The sequence below is a fragment of the Cherax quadricarinatus genome, chromosome 17 (genome assembly GCF_038502225.1).
Source record: "Cherax quadricarinatus isolate ZL_2023a chromosome 17, ASM3850222v1, whole genome shotgun sequence".
Taxonomy (NCBI): domain Eukaryota; kingdom Metazoa; phylum Arthropoda; class Malacostraca; order Decapoda; family Parastacidae; genus Cherax; species Cherax quadricarinatus.
In genome coordinates this window covers 27,107,505-27,128,488 of record NC_091308.1, presented here as the reverse complement: position 1 = coordinate 27,128,488, position 20,984 = coordinate 27,107,505, and the positions used below count along the sequence as shown (strand labels likewise).

Below are 20,984 nucleotides of genomic sequence, written 5' to 3'. Positions count from 1 at the left end.
ATGTTCAGCATTATACTAAGGATGGTGTATAAATATACCTAGTTGGGTGAATCTTATTGTAGCCAGCTGGCCCAGTAGCTTACGCGCTGGCCAGGAGGTTTAAGATTCATTTGCCGCGAGTTCAATCCCCACCCGTACAGTGGTTTGTTTTCAAGCGTGTCATTACGATTTCGTGAGTCAAAAAGTTGGAAATAAAATAGTAGACTGTGGTGACCAGGACTCCCTTAGGTTGTTGTGCAGGCTGGTGTAGGCTGGTGCAGGCTGGTGCAGACTGGTGCAGACTGGTGCAGACTGGTGCAGGCTGGTGCAGGCTGGTGCAGGCTGGTGCAGACTGGTGCAGGCTGGTGCAGGCTGGTGCAGACTGGTGCAGACTGGTGCAGGCTGGTGCAGGCTGGTGCAGACTGGTGCAGGCTGGTGCAGACTGGTGCAGGCTGGTGCAGGCTGGTGCAGACTGGTGCAGACTGGTGCAGGCTGGTGCAGACTGGTGCAGACTGGTGCAGGCTGGTGCAGACTGGTGCAGACTGGTGCAGACTGGTGCAGGCTGGTGCAGACTGGTGCAGGCTGGTGCAGGCTGGTGCAGACTGGTGTAGGCTGGTGCAGGCTGGTGCAGGCTGGTGCAGGCTGGTGCAGACTGGTGCAGACTGGTGCAGACTGGTGCAGACTGGTGCAGACTGGTGCAGGCTGGTGCAGACTGGTGCAGACTGGTGCAGACTGGTGCAGGCTGGTGCAGACTGGTGCAGGCTGGTGCAGGCTGGTGCAGACTGGTGCAGGCTGGTGCAGGCTGGTGCAGGCTGGTGCAGGCTGGTGCAGGCTGGTGCAGACTGGTGCAGACTGGTGCAGACTGGTGCAGGCTGGTGCAGGCTGGTGCAGACTGGTGCAGGCTGGTGCAGGCTGGTGCAGGCTGGTGCAGGCTGGTGCAGACTGGTGCAGGCTGGTGCAGACTGGTGCAGGCTGGTGCAGACTGGTGCAGACTGGTGCAGACTGGTGCAGGCTGGTGCAGGCTGGTGCAGGCTGGTGCAGGCTGGTGCAGGCTGGTGCAGGCTGGTGCAGGCTGGTGCAGGCTGGTGCAGACTGGTGCAGGCTGGTGCAGGCTGGTGCAGGCTGGTGCAGACTGGTGCAGGCTGGTGCAGGCTGGTGCAGGCTGGTGCAGACTGGTGCAGGCTGGTGCAGGCTGGTGCAGACTGGTGCAGGCTGGTGCAGACTGGTGCAGGCTGGTGCAGGCTGGTGTTTCAACTCCAAGGGAAAATGTGTAATATATAGTGAGTGTTGGGGGGGGGGACTTAACACTCCGTCCATAGAATGAAAATTATAAAAGTATAGAATTAATACCACTGTAGAATTATTATTATAATCAAAAAGAAGCGCTAAGCCACAAGGGCTATACAGCTACCACTGTAGGAACAGTTGGAACATTTGATAGCAAAGGTCGACCGACTTATATGTTAATGAGTAGGATTTACTGCAGTTAGGTAAAGATAATTTATAAATATAGAGACGCCCGCACAATCTATTATTACAATCAAGGGGGAAGCGTTAAACCCGGAGGATTATACAGCGCCTGGGGGGGGGGATGTGGAAGGCATTCAGGCTTAATTTGGGGAACTGGAGCACAGATCCAATTCCCTAAATCAAGAGCCCCTCACCAACATCAAGGAACCTTCCTTGAGGGGTGAGACGCCCGCAGGTAACGATACTGTAACTGTAAAATTACTTATGCCTGTAGATAAGGAAACTCTAATTGTGAAGGTAGTGTACTTGTAATTATGTAACTGCCGAGGATGGAATTGATATCACCAAAACCGTGTCAACTATGTACTGTGTAGGGTCAGTGAGGCAGCACGGCTTCACCACCAGTCCAAGATATTTCATTCAGAAACACTGACATACCGGAATTAAACTCTAAGAGTGAATAAAATGATATAAAAAATGATAGGATGGATAATGAGAACTTTCAAAACTAGGGATGCCAAGCCCATGATGATTCTCTTCAAATCGCTTGTTCTCTCTAGGATGGAATACTGCTGTACACTAACGGCCCCTTTCAAGGCAGGGGAAATTGCTGACCTGTTTCTCACAATTATATCACATAAATGTTAAACCTAAGACCCAATCTAACTTTATTATTTTTTAAATACACTACCTAACAGAATACTCCATTCTACTAAATGTACAACAATGCATGCAACCATATGACCTGTCTTTGTAATACTCATTTGTGCTTTATTGTTATTTGTTTACAATAATGTTTTATCACTGATTTCATCATTGCTTAGTTAATCTTAAGTTAATTTTAAGCCAGCCCGTAATGCTATGCACACAAGTGGCTTTGATATGCTGCTCTTACCTGTATTTTTTTGTACCTCTGTATGTATGTTCAAATTATTAAATAAATAAATAAATAAATAAATAAATACTTAAGAACGATAAAACAAAATTACTGGGAAAGGTTGAAGTCCATTAACTTGTATTCCCTGGAACGCAGGCGAGAAAAATACATGATAATATACACATGGAAAATCCTAGAGGGATTAGTACAAAATCTGCGTATTCCCTATAAAAGCAGAGGACTCGACAGGAGATGCAACATTTTCCCAATGAAAAGCAGGGGCACCACAAGTCCGCTAAGAGACAACACAATAAGTGTAAGGGGCCCAAGACTGTTCAACTGCCTCCCAGCATACATAAGGAGAATTACCAATAGATCCCTGGCTGTCTTCAAGAAGGCGTTGGACAGGTACCTAAAGTCAGTACCTGACCAGCGTCGGTTTTCGTGAGGCCAGCAGTAACAGCCTGGTTAATCAAGCCCTGATCCATCGCGAGGCCTGGTCACAGACCGGGCCGCGGGGGGCGTTGACCCCCGAAACCCTCTCCAGGTAAATAACCCTCCAAGTGTATATTTGTTGCTCTCAGTCCACACACACACATCAACAGAGATACTCATCAAAATATATACCAACTGGGCTGTCTATGTGGCTTTATGTTCACTCATGATCATTGGCGCTGCCAAATAAACTCACCTAATCGGGGAACGCATTTAAAATCTTATTGTATGCCAATAGTAATAACATAGTTAATGCATCCAGTGTAGTAATTTATCATCAAATGCTGCAAAGCACCTGTATATTTAACTGAAATCAAGTTAATACAATGTTCTCAGCGACGTCTTCCACATACATGTAAAACTGCATTTGTAAAATGAGGTTCCCTTATCTTATCTGCACTATCACCAAGGGAAAGTGTATTGATATTTTTCTTGAGCTGGATAAATGAAAATTTAAAAGAAAACTTCATGCAGGCGAAACTGTTTGCTGAATATTTATTAAAGGAAAGAACCTACCGTCTGCCTAAGAATATTAAAATGCGAGGTGCCCGCTGGTACTATCCTGGCCACCAAGTTTAGTTCCGACTTTTTTCTCTCTCGCTCAAAGTCTTTTGAAATTCTGAGAATGTGTTCCTGATTCTCACTCTCAGAAACCAAGGAGGGTAGGGAAGGGAGTGTCCTGATCCCGGGGAGAATCTCACGGCAGAGTGGAAGACGTTTTCTAGAGAGAGAAAAAATGGAATTAGAATTTAAGAGAATTCCCTCTGAGAGTTGCTCCTTTGATCGTTTTCTTTGGAGTCTTCTTGATCTGTGCAGAAGAAAAACAGAAATCTTTTACCCTGAACTTCAGGCTTATTCACAAGGCATCGTGAGACATCTTTCTTCTCCTTGAAAGCCTCCAGGCAGCAAGAACACACTGTCTTAAAATAAACCTCTCACCCAAAACACTGGATCAGTTTTTGTTTCAGTCGCTAACTCTTACAAAAGTCATCTTTACTCTCTACACAACTTGAGTTAATTCATCATAGACTTCATCTAGAATGCATTTTGCCCACTTTTTTACCCTAGTTCATCCTTCCTCTTACACTATCTACTAAAACGTAAAAAAATGCCAGTTTCTTTCTTATATACCGCTTGTTCATGCAGACAGTGTCCTTGTAATTTGGGCAGCTCCCTCTTGTTTTCAAGATGAAAGCAACTGGAATAAAATAAAAATTTTCCTGGAGACTCAATTTTCCTGTAATAGGATAAATCTCTTACGTCTTGATCTTAAATAAAACTTGACCAAGAGGAGGAGCAAGAAGTAATATATAAGTGATAGAAAATGACTAACGATATATTAAGATAATGCATTCTCTGCTTCCTACTACTGATAGTTGGTTAGTTAATTAGGTTTAAAATCCACTGACTGATGGGTTTAAAGCCCATAATTAAGATTATTATAACCTCTTATCGCCAATCAGGAATATTTTATTATCTAAAATAAGGATTTAAGAAAGTTCTTGATGGATATTCACTGAGAGTCTCACACAGTGTAAACATCCTATGTAACTCTTGAGTCAAATGGATTATCATAATTTTTCTTATGCCGGTAGCAAAAACATTGGGGAGAAAATAATTATAGCATTGCGTTCTCTTCATAAAACAGAAAAACTGAAAAAAAAAAATGAAAAGTGAAGCGAGTTGTTTATACAATAACGTGTTATATAGAATTTTGTAAAAAAAAAAAAGCCCTCCTTTATATTTTAAATCATAGTGTTCTACTCTCCATTAAGGTAGGCTGATCTAAAATAAGGAACATATTCACCATCGATCACTTAATAAATGTCTCTCCAGAAGAATGTAGCCGTCACACAGTTCAGATGACCTTGTTCACCCTCTTTCCTCACATCTTACCTACTATAATGTGTTGCTGTGGTTGATTTACTTGGTTTAAAGCCTGTATCAACAACACTAATGCCATCAGGGCTGCACGTCCTTTACACCATCAATAAAGTAAATTCTGTGTATATACTCTGAAGAGTAAACACTTGTGGTGTATAATTGAACTTGACTCTTTTCTCTATTATTTTAATTTTTTTTATTATGAAATTCCAAAAAAACAGCAGATGTCATAGGTTTATCTTGTGATATTGTTATTTATTTTAGGCTATTTTTTATAAAGGAAGATATTAGAAGCTTTGAATTTAGGATAAAAAACAAACATTTACTCGCTTGTTTTTACTTTGCGTTGGTACGTCCGATTGTTAATAAGAAGTGCTACAGTACAGTGTTGCTTTTAATAATAAAGATAGAGTAGAGTAGAGTAGAGTAGAGTAGAGTAGAGCTTCATGGTCTTCACGATGAACCTTAAGCAGCGAAGAAGTCTGAGGTTGACCAAGTTGAGCTCTGGGAAACTAGACACCGAAGCAGATGTACTTGAGGTTGGAGTACTCGTCGAGGCCGTGTTTAGAACCCTCCTTGCCGAGACCTGAGTGTTTGAAGCCTCCGAAGGGAGCCTCACAGGTGGACAGCAGTCCCTCGTTCACACCCACCATGCCCACCTCCAGAGCCTCCGCCACCCTCCACACCTGACTCAGGTCGTTCGAGTAGAAGTAACCTGTGAGGGGGGGGGGACATGGAAGGTAGAAGTACATTTTGCTCGGACTACTTTTAAAATGACGGGCTGTAGAATTTTTATAGGAGTCACTAACTATACATCATAAAATATACTTGGAAAATCGTAGAGGGACTAGTCCTAAATCTGCACACGGAAATCACTCCCTACCAAGCAAAAGACCCAGCAAGCGGTGCAACATAATAAGTGTCAGGAGCCCAAGACTACTCAACTGCCTCCCAACATATAGAAGGGGATTACTAATAGATCCCTGGCTGTCTTCAAGAGGGAGCCGGACAGGCACCTAAAGTCAGCACCTGTCAGCTGGGCATGCGGCCGACAGTAACAGCCTGGTTGATCAGATATCGCTCCACCACGAAGCCTGGTCATGAACCAGGCTGCGGGGGCGTTGACCCCCGGAACTCCCTCCAGACAATTATTGTCGCTTCCTGCCTTTATTTTTATCGGTCTGAAAAAGACATTTCTAAATCCTTATTTTTTTTTGTCTATATAAATTATGTTCATTTGAGGGACTTTTTTTTTATTATGTTGTAAAGTAAAAGGACACAAGTGCAACTAATGTGACATTTATTGTGGCAACGTTTCGCTCTCCAGGAGCTTTATCAAGCCATTAATTGGTAATGGCTTGATAAAGCTCTTGGAGAGCGAAACGTTGCCACAATAAATGTCACATTAGTTGCACTTGTGTCGTTTTACTTTACATATTGTCGGTAATTCTACCAACTTTATTACAATTTTATTATGTTCTAAACACAAAATATGTCATTGTTCACCAAGAATGATGACGACTGGAGTCTCCGTCAAGTAACGTGAAGACACCGACGTTGTCTTCATCTTGTCCCGCATCTGTCATCTCTTTAAGGGGGGGGGAGGGGGTGGTGTCTTGAAGCTTTTAAAGAGCTCTTAATCCAAGGAACTGAAACTATCCTTCCCTTCCTCTGATCAAATCTAATTACCTCCTATTTTCTGGGCGCTGGATGACTTCCATCATGATAATTTATCATAATAATACTAATACTAATAATACTAATAATAAAATCGTAACAATAATATTAATAATAATAATAATAATAGATATAATAATAATAAAATAATAATAATAATAATAATAATAATAATAATAATATTATTATTATTATTATTATTATTATTATTATTATTATTATTATTAAAGCAAAGCTATCAGTAGAACGCTACATTAGGTGCACTCGGGGAAGTGGAGGCACTAGACTCTAGAGACATTGGAGGCACTGGAGGCACTGTAGGCACTGGAGACGAGAGAATATGTTGAGGAGTTACTAAACGTAGATGACAAAGCAAAGGAAAAGATTCGCTTGCATGGGAACCAAGATGTGTCTGAAGGAGAAAAAATAGGAGCCTGAGGTAGTGAGTGAGGTAGTGAGTGACCCAGTGTGTGAGGTAGTGAGTGACCCAGTGTGTGAGGTAGTGAGTGACCCAGTGTGTGAGGTAGTGAGTGACCCAGTGTGTGAGGTAGTGAGTGACCCAGTGTGTGAGGTAGTGAGTGACCCAGTGTGTGAGGTAGTAAGGCACTGAGTGAGGCATTGAGTATGGCACTGTGTGAGGTAGCGAGTGTGGCAGTGAGTGAGACAGTGAGTGTGGCAGTGAGTGAGACAGTGAGTGTGGCATTGAGTGTGACAGTGTGGCAGTGAGTGTGGCAGTGAGTGAGACAGTAAGTGCGGCAGTGTGTGAGACAGTGAGTGTGGCAGTGTGTGAGGTAGTGAGTGTGGCAGTGTGTGAGGTAGTGTGGCAGTGTGTGTGAGATAGTGAGTGAGGTAGTGTGTGAGGTAGTAAGTGTGGCAGTGTGTGATGTAGTGATTGTGGCAGAGTGTGAGATAGTGAGCATGGCAGTGTGTGGGGTAGTGAGTGTGGCAGTGTGTGAGGTAGTGAGTGAGGTAGTGAGTGTGGCAGTGTATGGTAGTGAGTGTGGCAGTGTGTAGGGTAGTAAGTGTGGCAGTGAGTGAGCAGTGAGTGTGGCAGTGAGTGTGGCAGTGTAGGGGGTAGTGAGTGTGGCAGTGAGTGAGGCAGTGAGTGTGGCACTGTGTGGGGTAGTGAGTGTGGCAGTGAGTGAGGCAGTGAGTGTGGCAGTGAGTGTGGCAGGGAGTGAGGCAGTGAGTGAGGCAGTGAGTGAGGCAGTGAGTGAGGCAGTGAGTGAGGCTGTGAGTGTGGCAGTGAGTGAGACAGGGAGTGTGGCAGTGAGTGTGGCAGTGAGTGAGGCAGTGTGGCAGTGAGTGTGGCAGTGAGTGAGACAGTAAGTGTGGCAGTGTGTGAGACAGTGAGTGTGGCAGTGAGTGAGACAGTGAGTGTGGCGGTGAGGCAGTGAGTGTGGCAGTGAGTGAGGCAGTGAGTGTGACAGTGAGTGTGGCAGTGAGTGAGACAGTGAGTGTGGCAGTGAGTGTGGCAGTGAGTGTGGCAGTGGGTGTGGCAGTGAGAAAGTGAGTGTGGCAGTGAGTGTGGCAGTAAGACAGTGAGTGTGGCAGTGAGTGAGACAGTGAGTGTGGCAGTGAGTGTGAGAGTGAGTGTGGCAGTGAGTGAGACAGTGAGGGTGGCAGTGAGTGTGGCAGTGAGTGTGGCAGTGAGACAGTGAGGGTGGCAGTGAGTTTGGCAGTGAGTGAGACAGTGAGTGTGGCAATGTGACAGTGAGTGAGGCAGTGACTGTGGGAGTGAATGAGACAGTGAGTGTGGCAGTGTGACAGTGAGTGCGGCAGTGAGTGAGACAGTGAGTGTGGCAGTGAGTGTGGTAGTGAGTGTGACAGTGAGTGAGGCAGTGAGACAGTGAGTGAGACAGTGAGTGTGACAGTGAGTGAGACAGTGAGTGAGACAGTGAGTGTGGCAGTGAGTGTGGCAGTGAGACAGTGAGTGAGACAGTGAGTGTGGCAGAGACAGTGAGTGAGACATTGAGAGAGACAGTGAGTGTGACAGTGAGTGTGGCAGTGAGTGAGACAGTGAGTGTGGCAGTGAGTCTGGCAGTGAGTGAGACAGTGAGTCTGGCAGTGAGTGAGACAGTGAGTGTGGCAGCGAGTGTGACATTGAGTGAGACAGTGAGTGAGACAGTGAGTGAGACAGTGAGTGAGACAGTGAGTGTGGCAGTGAGTGTGGCAGTGAGTGAGACAGTGAGTGTGGCAGTGAGTGTGGCAGTGAGTGAGACAGTGAGTGAGACAGCGAGTGTGGCAGTGAGACAGTGAGTGAGACATTGAGAGAGACAGTGAGTGTGACAGTGAGTGTGGCAGTGAGTGTGGCAGTAAGACAGTGAGTGTGGCAGTGAGTGAGACAGTGAGTGTGGCGGTGAGTGTGGCAGTGAGTGTGGCAGTGAGTTAGGCAGTAAGTGTGACAGTGAGTGTGGTAGTGAGTGAGACAGTGAGTGTGGCAGTGAGTGTGGCAGTGAGACAGTGAGTGTAGCAGTGAGTGTAGCAGTGAGTGAGACAGTGAGTGTTGCAGTGAGTGTGACAGTGAGTGTGGCAGTGAGTGAGACAGTGAGGGTGGCATTGAGTGTGGCATTGAGTGTGGCAGTGAGTGAGGCAGTGAGTGTGACAGTGAGTGTGGTAGTGAGACAGTGAGTGTGGCAGTGAGTGTGGCAGTGGATGTGGCAGTGAGACAGTGAGTGTGGCAGTGAGTGTGGCAGTGAGTGAGACAGTGAGGGTGGCATTGAGTGTGGCAGTGAGTGTGGCAGTGAGTGAGGCAGTGAGTGTGACAGTGAGTGTGGTAGTGAGTGAGACGGTGAGTGTGGCAGTGAGTGTGGCAGTGAGTGTGGCAGTGGGTGTGGCAGTGAGTGAGTGAGTGTGGCAGCGAGTGTGACAGTGTGGCAGTGAGTGAGACAGTGAGGGTGGCAGTGAGTGTGGCAGTGAGTGTGGCAGTGAGTGTGGCAGTGAGTGTGGCAGTGAGTGTGGCAGTGAGTGTGGCAGTGAGTGAGTGAGGGAGGCAGTGAGTGAGGCACTGAGTGTGGCAGTGAGACAGTGAGTGTGGCAGTGAGTGTGACAGTGTGGCAATGAGTGAGACAGTGAGTGTGGCAGTGAGTGTGGCAGTGTGTTTCAATGAGTGTGACAGTGAGTGTGGCAGTGAGCGAGACAGTGAGACAGTGAGTGAGACAGTGAGTGTAACAGTGAGACAGTGAGTGTGGCAGTGAGTGTGGCAGTGAGTGAGACAGTGATTGTGGCAATGAGTGTGGCAGTGAGTGAGACAGTGAATGAGACAGTGAGTGTGGCAGTGAGACAGTGAGTGTGGCAGTGAGTGAGACAGTGAGTGTGGCAGTGAGTGAGACAGTGAGTGTGGCAGTGAGTCTGGCAGTGAGTGAGACAGTGAGTGTGGCAGTGAGTGTGGCAGTGAGACAGTGAGTGAGACAGTGAGTGTGGCAGTGAGTGAGACAGTGAGTGAGACAGTGAGTGAGACAGTGAGTGAGACAGTGAGTGTGGCAGTGAGACGGTGAGTGAGACAGTGAGTGAGACAGTGAGTGTGGCAGTGAGTGAGACAGTGAGTGTGGCAGTGAGTGAGACAGTGTGTGAGACAGTGAGTGAGACAGTGAGTGAGACAGTGAGTGTGGCAGTGAGACAGTGAGTGAGACAGTGAGTGAGACAGTGAGTGTGGCAGTGAGTGTGGCAGTGAGTGAGACAGTGAGTGAGACAGTGAGTGTGGCAGTGAGTGAGACAGTGAGTGAGACAGTGAGTGAGACAGTGAGTGTGGCAGTGAGTGTGGCAGTGAGTGTGGCAGTGAGTGAGACAGTGAGTGAGACAGTGAGTGAGACAGTGAGTGTGGCAGTGAGTGTGGCAGTGAGTGAGACAGTGAGTGAGACAGTGAGTGAGACAGTGAGTGTGGCAGTGAGTGAGACAGTGAGTGAGACAGTGAGTGTGGCAGTGAGTGAGACAGTGAGTGTGGCAGTGAGACAGTGAGTGAGACAGTGAGTGAGACAGTGAGTGTGGCAGTGAGTGAGACAGTGAGTGAGACAGTGAGTGTGGCAGTGAGACAGTGAGTGAGACAGTGAGTGAGACAGTGAGTGAGACAGTGAGTGTGGCAGTGAGTGAGACAGTGAGTGTGGCAGTGAGACAGTGAGTGAGACAGTGAGTGTGGCAGTGAGTGAGACAGTGAGTGAGACAGTGAGTGTGGCAGTGAGTGAGACAGTGAGTGAGACAGTGAGTGTGGCAGTGAGTGAGACAGTGAGTGTGGCAGTGAGACAGTGAGTGAGACAGTGAGTGAGACAGTGAGTGTGGCAGTGAGTGAGACAGTGAGTGAGACAGTGAGTGTGGCAGTGAGACAGTGAGTGAGACAGTGAGTGAGACAGTGAGTGAGACAGTGAGTGAGACAGTGAGTGTGGCAGTGAGTGAGACAGTGAGTGTGGCAGTGAGACAGTGAGTGAGACAGTGAGTGTGGCAGTGAGTGAGACAGTGAGTGAGACAGTGAGTGTGGCAGTGAGACAGTGAGTGAGACAGTGAGTGTGGCAGTGAGTGAGACAGTGAGTGAGACAGTGAGTGTGGCAGTGAGACAGTGAGTGAGACAGTGAGTGAGACAGTGAGTGAGACAGTGAGTGAGACAGTGAGTGTGGCAGTGAGTGAGACAGTGAGTGTGGCAGTGAGACAGTGAGTGAGACAGTGAGTGTGGCAGTGAGTGAGACAGTGAGTGAGACAGTGAGTGTGGCAGTGAGTGAGACAGTGAGTGAGACAGTGAGTGTGGCAGTGAGTGAGACAGTGAGTGTGGCAGTGAGACAGTGAGTGAGACAGTGAGTGAGACAGTGAGTGTGGCAGTGAGTGAGACAGTGAGTGAGACAGTGAGTGTGGCAGTGAGACAGTGAGTGAGACAGTGAGTGAGACAGTGAGTGAGACAGTGAGTGTGGCAGTGAGTGAGACAGTGAGTGTGGCAGTGAGACAGTGAGTGAGACAGTGAGTGTGGCAGTGAGTGAGACAGTGAGTGAGACAGTGAGTGTGGCAGTGAGACAGTGAGTGAGACAGTGAGTGAGACAGTGAGTGTGGCAGTGAGTGTGGCAGTGAGTGAGACAGTGAGTGAGACAGTGAGTGAGACAGTGAGTGTGGCAGTGAGTGAGACAGTGAGTGAGACAGTGAGTGTGGCAGTGAGTGAGACAGTGAGTGTGGCAGTGAGACAGTGAGTGAGACAGTGAGTGAGACAGTGAGTGTGGCAGTGAGTGAGACAGTGAGTGAGACAGTGAGTGTGGCAGTGAGACAGTGAGTGAGACAGTGAGTGAGACAGTGAGTGAGACAGTGAGTGAGACAGTGAGTGTGGCAGTGAGTGAGACAGTGAGTGTGGCAGTGAGACAGTGAGTGAGACAGTGAGTGAGACAGTGAGTGTGGCAGTGAGACAGTGAGTGTAGCGGTGAGTGAGACAGTGAGTGTGGCGGTGAGTGAGACAGTGAGTGAGACAGTGAGTGTGGCAGTGAGTGAGACAGTGAGTGAGACAGTGAGTGTGGCAGTGAGTGAGACAGTGAGTGAGACAGTGAGTGAGACAGTGAGTGAGACAGTGAGTGAGACAGTGAGACAGTGAGTGTGGCAGTGAGTGTGGCTGTGAGTGCGGCAGTGAGTGAGACAGCGAGTGTGGCGGTGAGTGAGAAAGTGAGTGAGACAGTGAGTGAGACAGTGAGTGAGACAGTGAGTGAGACAGTGAGTGTGGCAGTGAGTGAGACAGTGAGTGAGACAGTGAGTGAGACAGTGAGTGAGACAGTGAGTGTGGCAGTGAGTGAGACAGTGAGTGAGACAGTGAGTGAGACAGTGAGTGAGACAGTGAGTGTGGCAGTGAGTGAGACAGTGAGTGAGACAGTGAGTGAGACAGTGAGTGTGGCAGTGAGTGAGACAGTGAGTGAGACAGTGAGTGAGACAGTGAGTGAGACAGTGAGACAGTGAGTGAGACAGTGAGTGAGACAGTGAGTGAGACAGTGAGACAGTGAGTGCGGCAGTGAGTGAGACAGTGAGTGAGACAGTGAGACAGTGAGTGTGGCAGTGAGTGAGACAGTGAGACAGTGAGTGAGACAGTGAGTGAGACAGTGAGACAGTGAGTGTGGCATTAAGAAGGTTAAAAGGAAAATAGTGATTACAACAACGAGTGTGAATAACGAGTCAAGACATTAAAAGCTGCTGTAGTGTTGTTGAATATGTTAATAAGGAAGCAGAAGATGGGTTGTTTATATAAATAAGACACAGTACGTGGTTTATGGCATTTAATCGAAAAGACGTTTCTACCACTAGGGACTTTATTACTAGTGACGATAAAGTTCCTGGTGGGCGAAACTCCCTCACAATAAAATGCCATAAAACGAGTATTATTTACATGCTGGTATAAAATGGCAATGATATACAGAGGTTGTTAAGGGGGGTTTGGTCGTGTAGAAAGGATGGAAGACAGGTTGACCAAAGTGTATATAAATCTTGGTTGGATCGAGTTAGGTGAAGAGGACTTCCTGTTTACGGATGGAAGGATTATTAGATTTATTTTAATGGAAAGCGCTAAACCAATTAGTTTCATCCAGCTTTACTGAAAGCTGATAATGGGATGTGAATTGTGGAGAGACAGGGAAGTGAGCATCCAGCAAACAAGTGTCAAGGTGTTGGATCAAAGTGGAAGCAAGTGGTTTTGGGGGTTTAACTTGCAGTAGGAGAGTAAATGTGGTTATATCTAAGAAGGGATTTAGGAAAACTAGCTAGTCGGGCTTCAGTTTCGGAGGTGGGAAATACACTACCATGAAGACTCACCTGCCAGTCCCCTGTCCGTGGTGTTGGCCAGACTGACCACCTCCTCCTCCGTGCTGAACTTGATAATGGGAGCCACAGGGCCAAATATCTCGTTCTTGGCCAGGGCCATATCAGGGGTGACGCCGGTGAGCAGTGTTGGGGCGTAGTAGAGACCTCCTTGACTAGCCCCGCCCCGTACCACCTGCGCCCCAGCTGACACCGTCTCCCTCACCATCTTATCCAGCTGTTAGGTGCCACAGCCACGAGTGAACCCAGGATTGTGAACCCAAATGTTACTAAGAATCATATTTTATTTTATTTTATTAACACATTGGCCGATTCCCACCAAGGCAGGGTGGCCCGAAAAAGAAAAACTTTCACCATCATTCACTCCATCACTGTCTTGCCAGAAGGGTGCTTTACACTACAGTTTTTAAACTGCATCATTAACACCCCTCCTTCATATTGTCCATGATAAATGAACCGGATCTATCTCAGTGGAATTCTTTGAAATAATTACAGATTAATATCAAACATCTCACATGGGGAAGAATAAAGTTACATTATCGTAATTGAAAAATTCTCAACTCACAAAGTGGAAATAAAAAGCTGACGACTTTTCGGTCCCTCTGGGACCTACACCAGCTTTCATTTCCCATTTGTGGGTTAGTTGTCAAATCAAAATAGACATCTGCTTATTACAAAGAAAGCTTAACTATGGTATGATAGAGTCTGCAAGACTGGTGGTGTGTACTGACTCGTTCAAGCTGTCGCTGGTTGATTATAGGGCCTTGGTTGACGCCGAGGTCGAGACCGTTCCCCACCTTGAGTTCAGAGTCCATGGTCTTGGCCAGGCGTGACACGAATTCCTCGTAGACACTCTCGTGGACGAAGATACGATTGGCCGTGACGCAAGTCTGTACACACCAGGGAGACGTATGTTGTCATAGACTGCGACCTTTGTTCGCTTCCACAGTGTAAGGCATTTTATTGTGAAGACGTTTCGCCCGCTAGGGGCTTTATCAATTGATAAAATCGCTGGTGGACTCAGTAAAATGCCATAAACGCATATTATGTCTTATTAACATAATTGTAGGTATATAATTGTAGTGATATACATTTACAAGTAGGTCATTAGGGAGGTGCGTCACTCAGTAACATCACCAGACAAGATATTACTTAGCAGTTTTGAAGGCAAGCTTTCTTTTTGGAAAGATTAGATGGGAATGGAGAAACCTAGTTGGAGACGGAAATGAAACAACAAATGAATTCGAGGTTGTACATTTCTTAACTTGAATATTTCAGGCTCCCCTCTTCATACCTTGTTTCACTTACGCCCCCGAGTGGGTTTCTACATTCTCTCTGACTAGTGCTCATTACGCTACCAGCAGTGTAAGCTTCAGGTGATCCGAATGCTGGAGTACAAGAGGAAAGATGAGGAAAGAGTACAATTACCTGTCCGGTATTGCGGAACTTGCAGACCATGGTGCCAGCGATGGCAGTGTCCATGTTGGCACTGGGGAAGACGATAAAGGGAGCATCTCCTCCCAGCTCCAGCGACACCTTCTTCAAGGTGGACCCGCAGCGCGAGTACAGCCACTGTGGAGAGAGACACATACCGTTGCTGACACAGCAAATCCATTCACCCTGTGGCCCTGGAGCGAGTGTTCGGCCACTGTGGGAGAGAGAGAGAGAGAGAGAGAGAGAGAGAGAGAGAGAGAGAGAGAGAGAGAGAGAGAGAGAGAGAGAGAGAGAGAGAGAGAGAGAGAGAGAGAGAGACTGCTAGTGTCAAGGCAAGCCAACTCACCCTGTAACTCGAACATAACTTTTGTAGACCTCTAGTGATAACTATTACAACATGTAGCCTTACGAGTTCTCATCACAGCCTGGTTAATCAGGCGCTCATGGCTCCCCTGTTTTATCTAGTCTCTTTAATAACCCAAATAATTGCCCACTACCATGGACAACATGTCGTGCCGAATAGGTAAACCTTGTGATTTTGGCTTAAATAGCAATGCTCTTCTTGCCGAATAAAGCAACCGAAAATTTTTCAATGCAATACTTTCGCAAAACTCATTCTGAGCCTAACGAAAAAACTATATTTCATTAAGTTTGTTTATTATTAAATTATTGTAAACTTATCTAAAATATCTTTAGCTGGATTAGGCTAAATTAAATTGCGCTAATTATAATAAGGTTAGGTAAGTTTTCTAAGGTACTTTTGGTACAAAATTATTAATTGTTACATTTCCATAAATGAAAAAAAATTTAAACTTAAAAGAGGAAATTTTAGAAACGACTTAATTTTAAATGAGTTCTTGCTAATTGACCAGTTTTACATATTCGGCACGACATATATATATATATATATATATATATATATATATATATATATATATATATATATATATATATATATATATATATATATATATATATATATATATATAATTGTGGAGTTATATTAGAGTCAGGAGTGTGCTGTGGTGTCCTAAATAGGGATCACTTTAGCACAACGAGTCCCACTGACAGTTCCAGAAAAAACTGGAGAAATATATCGAGAATAAACTACATTGACTGTCAGCTGTTACTGATTCCCACTGCTCCCAGGACGGGAATTTATTTTTTCTCTCCCCCATGAATCATTACGATTCCAAAATATGCACGGACGGATTCCCCCGTGCTGGGCGTCAGCGGTGGGTGGGTCCGTGGAGTGTACTTGGGAGACCATTTACGTACACTCCATGCACCAAAAAGGACAGTATTTTCTCTTGTTTAAAGCGGCGAGAATATTTCATCACTGGTTAAAGTTTCCGCACTGTGACCCATGCGAGTTTAACGCTTTTTTTCATGAATAAAATATAGATAAATCACGTCTCTCACAGCGGCCAGGCATTCACAAGCAGACCTCATCCTCCAACACTGCTCCTCCAACACTGCTCCTCCAACACTGCCCCTCCAACACTGCTCCTCCAACACTGCTCCTCCAACACTGCCCCTCCAACACTGCTCCTCCAACACTGCTCCTCCAACACTGCCCCTCCAACACTGCCCCTCCAACACTGCTCCTCCAACACTGCCCCTCCAACACTGCTCCTCCAACACTGCTCCTCCAACACTACTCCTCCAACACCACCGCTCCAACACTGATCCTCCAACACTGCTCCTCCAACACTACTCTTCCATCACTGCTCCTTCAACACTTCTTCTCCAACACTGCTCCTCTGACACTGCTCCTCAAACACTGCTCGTGCAACACTACTACTCAACACTGGTCCACCAACACTGCTCCTCCAGCACTGCTCCTCCAACACTGCTCCTCCAGCACTGCTCATCCAAAACTGCTCCTCCAACACTGCTCCTCCAATAATGCTCAAAAACTGCTCTTCCAACACAGCTTCTCCAACACTACTCCTCCATCACTGCTCCTCCAACATTTATTCAACATTGCTCCAACACTGCTCCTACAACATTCTTTCAACATTGTTCCAAAACTTACAAAACCAGCAGGGGTCACTCTCCAACACCTGCAGCACCACTCACCATCACTCCTCCCACACCAGCAGTCTCACTCACCAACACTTAGGAATAAGTCTTCAATCCACTGCTGATAATTATAATTAATATAACCGGACTAGTTACCCTCCTTCAAGCCCCGGGTTATTCACTGCGCTCGTTCCTCGCTATGCACAAACAGAGTCATTTACCCTCCCCATAATCTTTTACAGTAAACATCTTTTTACAATAGACTGAAAATAATGTATTAATGAACATGGAAACTGCGGGTATGTAAAAGAAAAAGTTTAGAAAAATCTGAAATTTAGGATATACCGGCTTTCATAGACACTTTGCTGCTCCACCCAGAGCTAAAAGTAAGCAATCATATGTGTTCTGGTGCACAGAGACTGGTAATTTGCATTACCTTTCCTACTGCGGTTGATCCGGTGAAAGAGAGGATGTGGACCTTGGGTGATTCACACAGACGACTTCCTATTTGCTGTACACGCCCACGCGAGCACGGTACCACGTTGACCACGCCCACCGGCACGCCCACACTCTCACACACCTCAGGAAGAATTCAAATGAAATATTACTTACACAACAGAAGTGTACTGATGTAGAAAGAAATATTCTACAAGCTTCTCATTTAGTTGTGTTTGTATGTGTCGTGAGCATCATGACCAGCGTTTGTCGGATTCCTTGCAGGTTATATCGGCTAAAAGAATAACCTACAACCTGCCTGACAAAAGACTGGATATCAGTCAAAAATTTGACATTTACCAGCTGACCCGACACCTCGTAAGAGTGCGGCAATACAGATACTGAAAAAAAATTGTATTAAAACCAACAACACAAACACTAAAGCTGGCTTATAAATCTTATACAGTACGTTTAAGAAATATTAACTAGGGAGAGTATAAGGAAGGTTAGATCCACCAGCGCATGTTTGTTAATTCCAAGACTCTAGTGAACACTGATGCTATCTGAACACCAGTGAGCTAACTAAAACACACATTCCTTTTAAAGCAAAACTTGTTCACTCAGAACACACAAGTAACCCTGGCACTCAGAACACACAAGTAACCCTGGCACTCAGAACACACAAGTAACCCTGGCACTCAGAACACACAAGTAACCCTGGCACTCAGAACACACAAGTCAGAACACCTAACCCTGGCACTCAGAACACACAAGTGGCACTCAGAACCCAAGTGGCACTCAGAACACACAAGTAACCCTGGCACTCAGAACACACAAGTAACCCTGGCACTCAGAACACACAAGTAACCCTGGCACTCAGAACACACAAGTAACCCTGGCACTCAGAACACACAAGTAACCCTGGCACTCAGAACACACAAGTAACCCTGGCACTCAGAACACACAAGTAACCCTGGCACTCAGAACACACAAGTAACCCTGGCACTCAGAACACACAAGTAACCCTGGCACTCAGAACACACAAGTAACCCTGGCACTCAGAACACACAAGTAACCCTGGCACTCAGAACACACAAGTAACCCTGGCACTCAGAACACACAAGTAACCCTGGCACTCAGAACACACAAGTAACCCTGGCACTCAGAACACACAAGTAACCCTGGCACTCAGAACACACAAGTAACCCTGGCACTCAGAACACACAAGTAACCCTGGCACTCAGAACACACAAGTAACCCTGGCACTCAGAACACACAAGTAACCCTGGCACTCAGAACACACAAGTAACCCTGGCACTCAGAACACACAAGTAACCCTGGCACTCAGAACACACAAGTAACCCTGGCACTCAGAACACACAAGTAACCCTGGCACTCAGAACACACAAGTAACCCTGGCACTCAGAACACACAAGTAACCCTGGCACTCAGAACACACAAGTAACCCTGGCACTCAGAACACACAAGTAACCCTGGCACTCAGAACACACAAGTAACCCTGGCACTCAGAACACACAAGTAACCCTGGCACTCAGAACACACAAGTAACCCTGGCACTCAGAACACACAAGTAACCCTGGCACTCAGAACACACAAGTAACCCTGGCACTCAGAACACACAAGCAACCCTGGCACTCAGAACACACAAGTAACCCTGGCACTCAGAACACACAAGTAACCCTGGCACTCAGAACACACAAGTAACCCTGGCACTCAGAACACACAAGTAACCCTGGCACTCAGAACACACAAACAACCCTAGCACTAAGAACACACAAGTAACCCTGGCACTCAGAACACACAAACAACCCTAGCACTAAGAACACACAAGTAACCCTGGCACTCAGAACACACAAACAACCCTAGCACTAAGAACACACAAGCAACCCTGGCACTCAGAACACACAAACAACCCTAGCACTCAAAACACACAAGTAGTCCTGGCACTCAGAACACACAAGTAACCCTGGCACTCAGAACACACAAGCAACCCTGGCACTCAGAACACACAAGTAACACTGGCACTCACAACACACAAGCAACCGTGGCACTCACAACACACAAGCAACCCTGGCACTCAAAACACACAAGCAACCCTGGCACTCAGAACACACAAGCAATCGTGGCATTCAAAACACACAAGTAACCCTGACACTCAGAACACACAAGTAACCCTGGCACTCAGAACACACAAGTAACCCTGGCACTCAGAACACACAAGTGACCCTGGTACTCAGAACACACAAGTAACCCTGGCACTCAGAACACACAAGTAACCCTGGCACTCAGAACACACAAGTAACCCTGGCACTCAGAACACACAAGCAACCCTGGCACTCAGAACACACAAGTAACACTGGCACTCAGAACACACAAGTAACCCTGGCACTCAGAACACACAAGTAACCCTGACACTCAGAACACACAAGTAACCCTGGCACTCACAACACACAAGCAACCGTGGCACTCACAACACACAAGCAACCCTGGCACTCAGAACACACAAGCAACCCTGGCACTCAGAACACACAGGCAACCCTGGCACTCAGAACACACAAGCAACCCTGGCACTCAGAACACACAGGCAACCCTGGCACTCAGAACACACAAGCAACCCTGGCACTCAGAACACACAAGCAACCCTGGCACTCAGAACACACAGGCAACCCTGGCACTCAGAACACACAGGAAACCCTGGCACTTAGAACACACAGGCAACCCTGGCACTCAGAATACACAGGCAACCCTGGCACTCAGAACACACAAGCAACCCTGGCACTCAGAACACACAAGCAACCCTGGCACTCAGAACACACAGGCAACCCTAGCACTCAGAACACACAGGCAATCCTGGCACTCAGAACGCACAGGCACCCCTGGCACTCAGAACACACAAGCAACCCTGGCACTCAGAACGCACAGGCACCCCTGGCACTCAGAACACACAGGCAATCCTGGCACTCAGAACGCACAGGCACCCCTGGCACTCAGAACACACAAGCAACCTTGGCACTCAGAACACACAGGCAACTCTGGCACTCAGAACACACAAGCAACCCTGGCACTCAGAACACACAGGCAACCCTGGCACTCAGAACACACAGGCAACCCTGGCACTCACAACACACAAGCAACCCTGGCACTCAGAACACACAGGCACCCTGGCACTCAGAACACACAAGCAGCCCTGGCACTCAGAACACACAGACAACCCTGGCACTCAGAACACACAAGCAACCCTGGCACTTAGAACACACAAGCAACCCTGGCACTCAGAACACACAAACAACCCTGGCACTCAGAACACACAAGCAACCCTGGCACTCAGAACACACAGGCAACCCTGGCACTCAGAACACACAAGCAACCCTGACACTCAGAACACACAAGCAACCCTGGCACTCAGAACACACATGCAACCCTGGCACTCAGAACACACGAGCAGTCCTGGCACTCAGAACACACAGGCAACCCTGGCACTCAGAACACACATGCAACCCTGGCACTCTGAACACACAAGCAACCCTGGCACTCAGAACACATAAGCAACCCTGGCACTCAGAACACACAGGCAACCCTGGCACTCAGAACACACAAGCAACCCTGGCACTCAGAACACACAGGCATCCCTGGCACTCAGAACACACAAGCAACCCTGGCACTCAGAACACACAAGCAACCCTGGCACTCAGAACACACAGTCAACCCTGGCACTCAGAACACACAAGCAACCCTGGCACTCAGAACACACAAGCAACCCCGGCACTCAGAACACACAGGCAACCCTGGCACTCAGAACACACAGGCATCCCTGGCACTCAGAACACACAGGCAATCCTGGCACTCAGAACGCACAGGCACCCCTGGCACTCAGAACACACAAGCAACCCTGGCACTCAGAACACACAGGCAACTCTGGCAC

The 20,984-nt window shown here is 47.1% G+C and overlaps 1 protein-coding gene across 3 annotated transcripts in view; it reads right to left on the bottom strand.

Annotated features, from left to right (window-relative positions):
- Nucleotides 1-5,026: 5,026 nt before the first annotated feature.
- The window catches only part of LOC128686356 (succinate-semialdehyde dehydrogenase, mitochondrial-like), a 70,999-nt gene continuing 55,041 nt past the window's right edge, over nucleotides 5,027-20,984 (bottom strand). For 2 of the 3 annotated variants that reach the window (XM_070085886.1, XM_053773200.2), the window contains exons 6-10: nucleotides 17,043-17,186; nucleotides 14,576-14,719; nucleotides 13,879-14,037; nucleotides 13,142-13,364; nucleotides 5,027-5,420 (exon numbers count right to left, since the gene is read on the bottom strand). In XM_070085886.1, the coding sequence (XP_069941987.1) occupies nucleotides 5,218-5,420; nucleotides 13,142-13,364; nucleotides 13,879-14,037; nucleotides 14,576-14,719; nucleotides 17,043-17,186 (873 nt within the window). In that variant the 3' untranslated portion in view covers nucleotides 5,027-5,217. The remainder of the gene's footprint in view (nucleotides 5,421-13,141; nucleotides 13,365-13,878; nucleotides 14,038-14,575; nucleotides 14,720-17,042; nucleotides 17,187-20,984) is intronic. The other variant, XM_070085887.1, reaches the window with a different exon arrangement.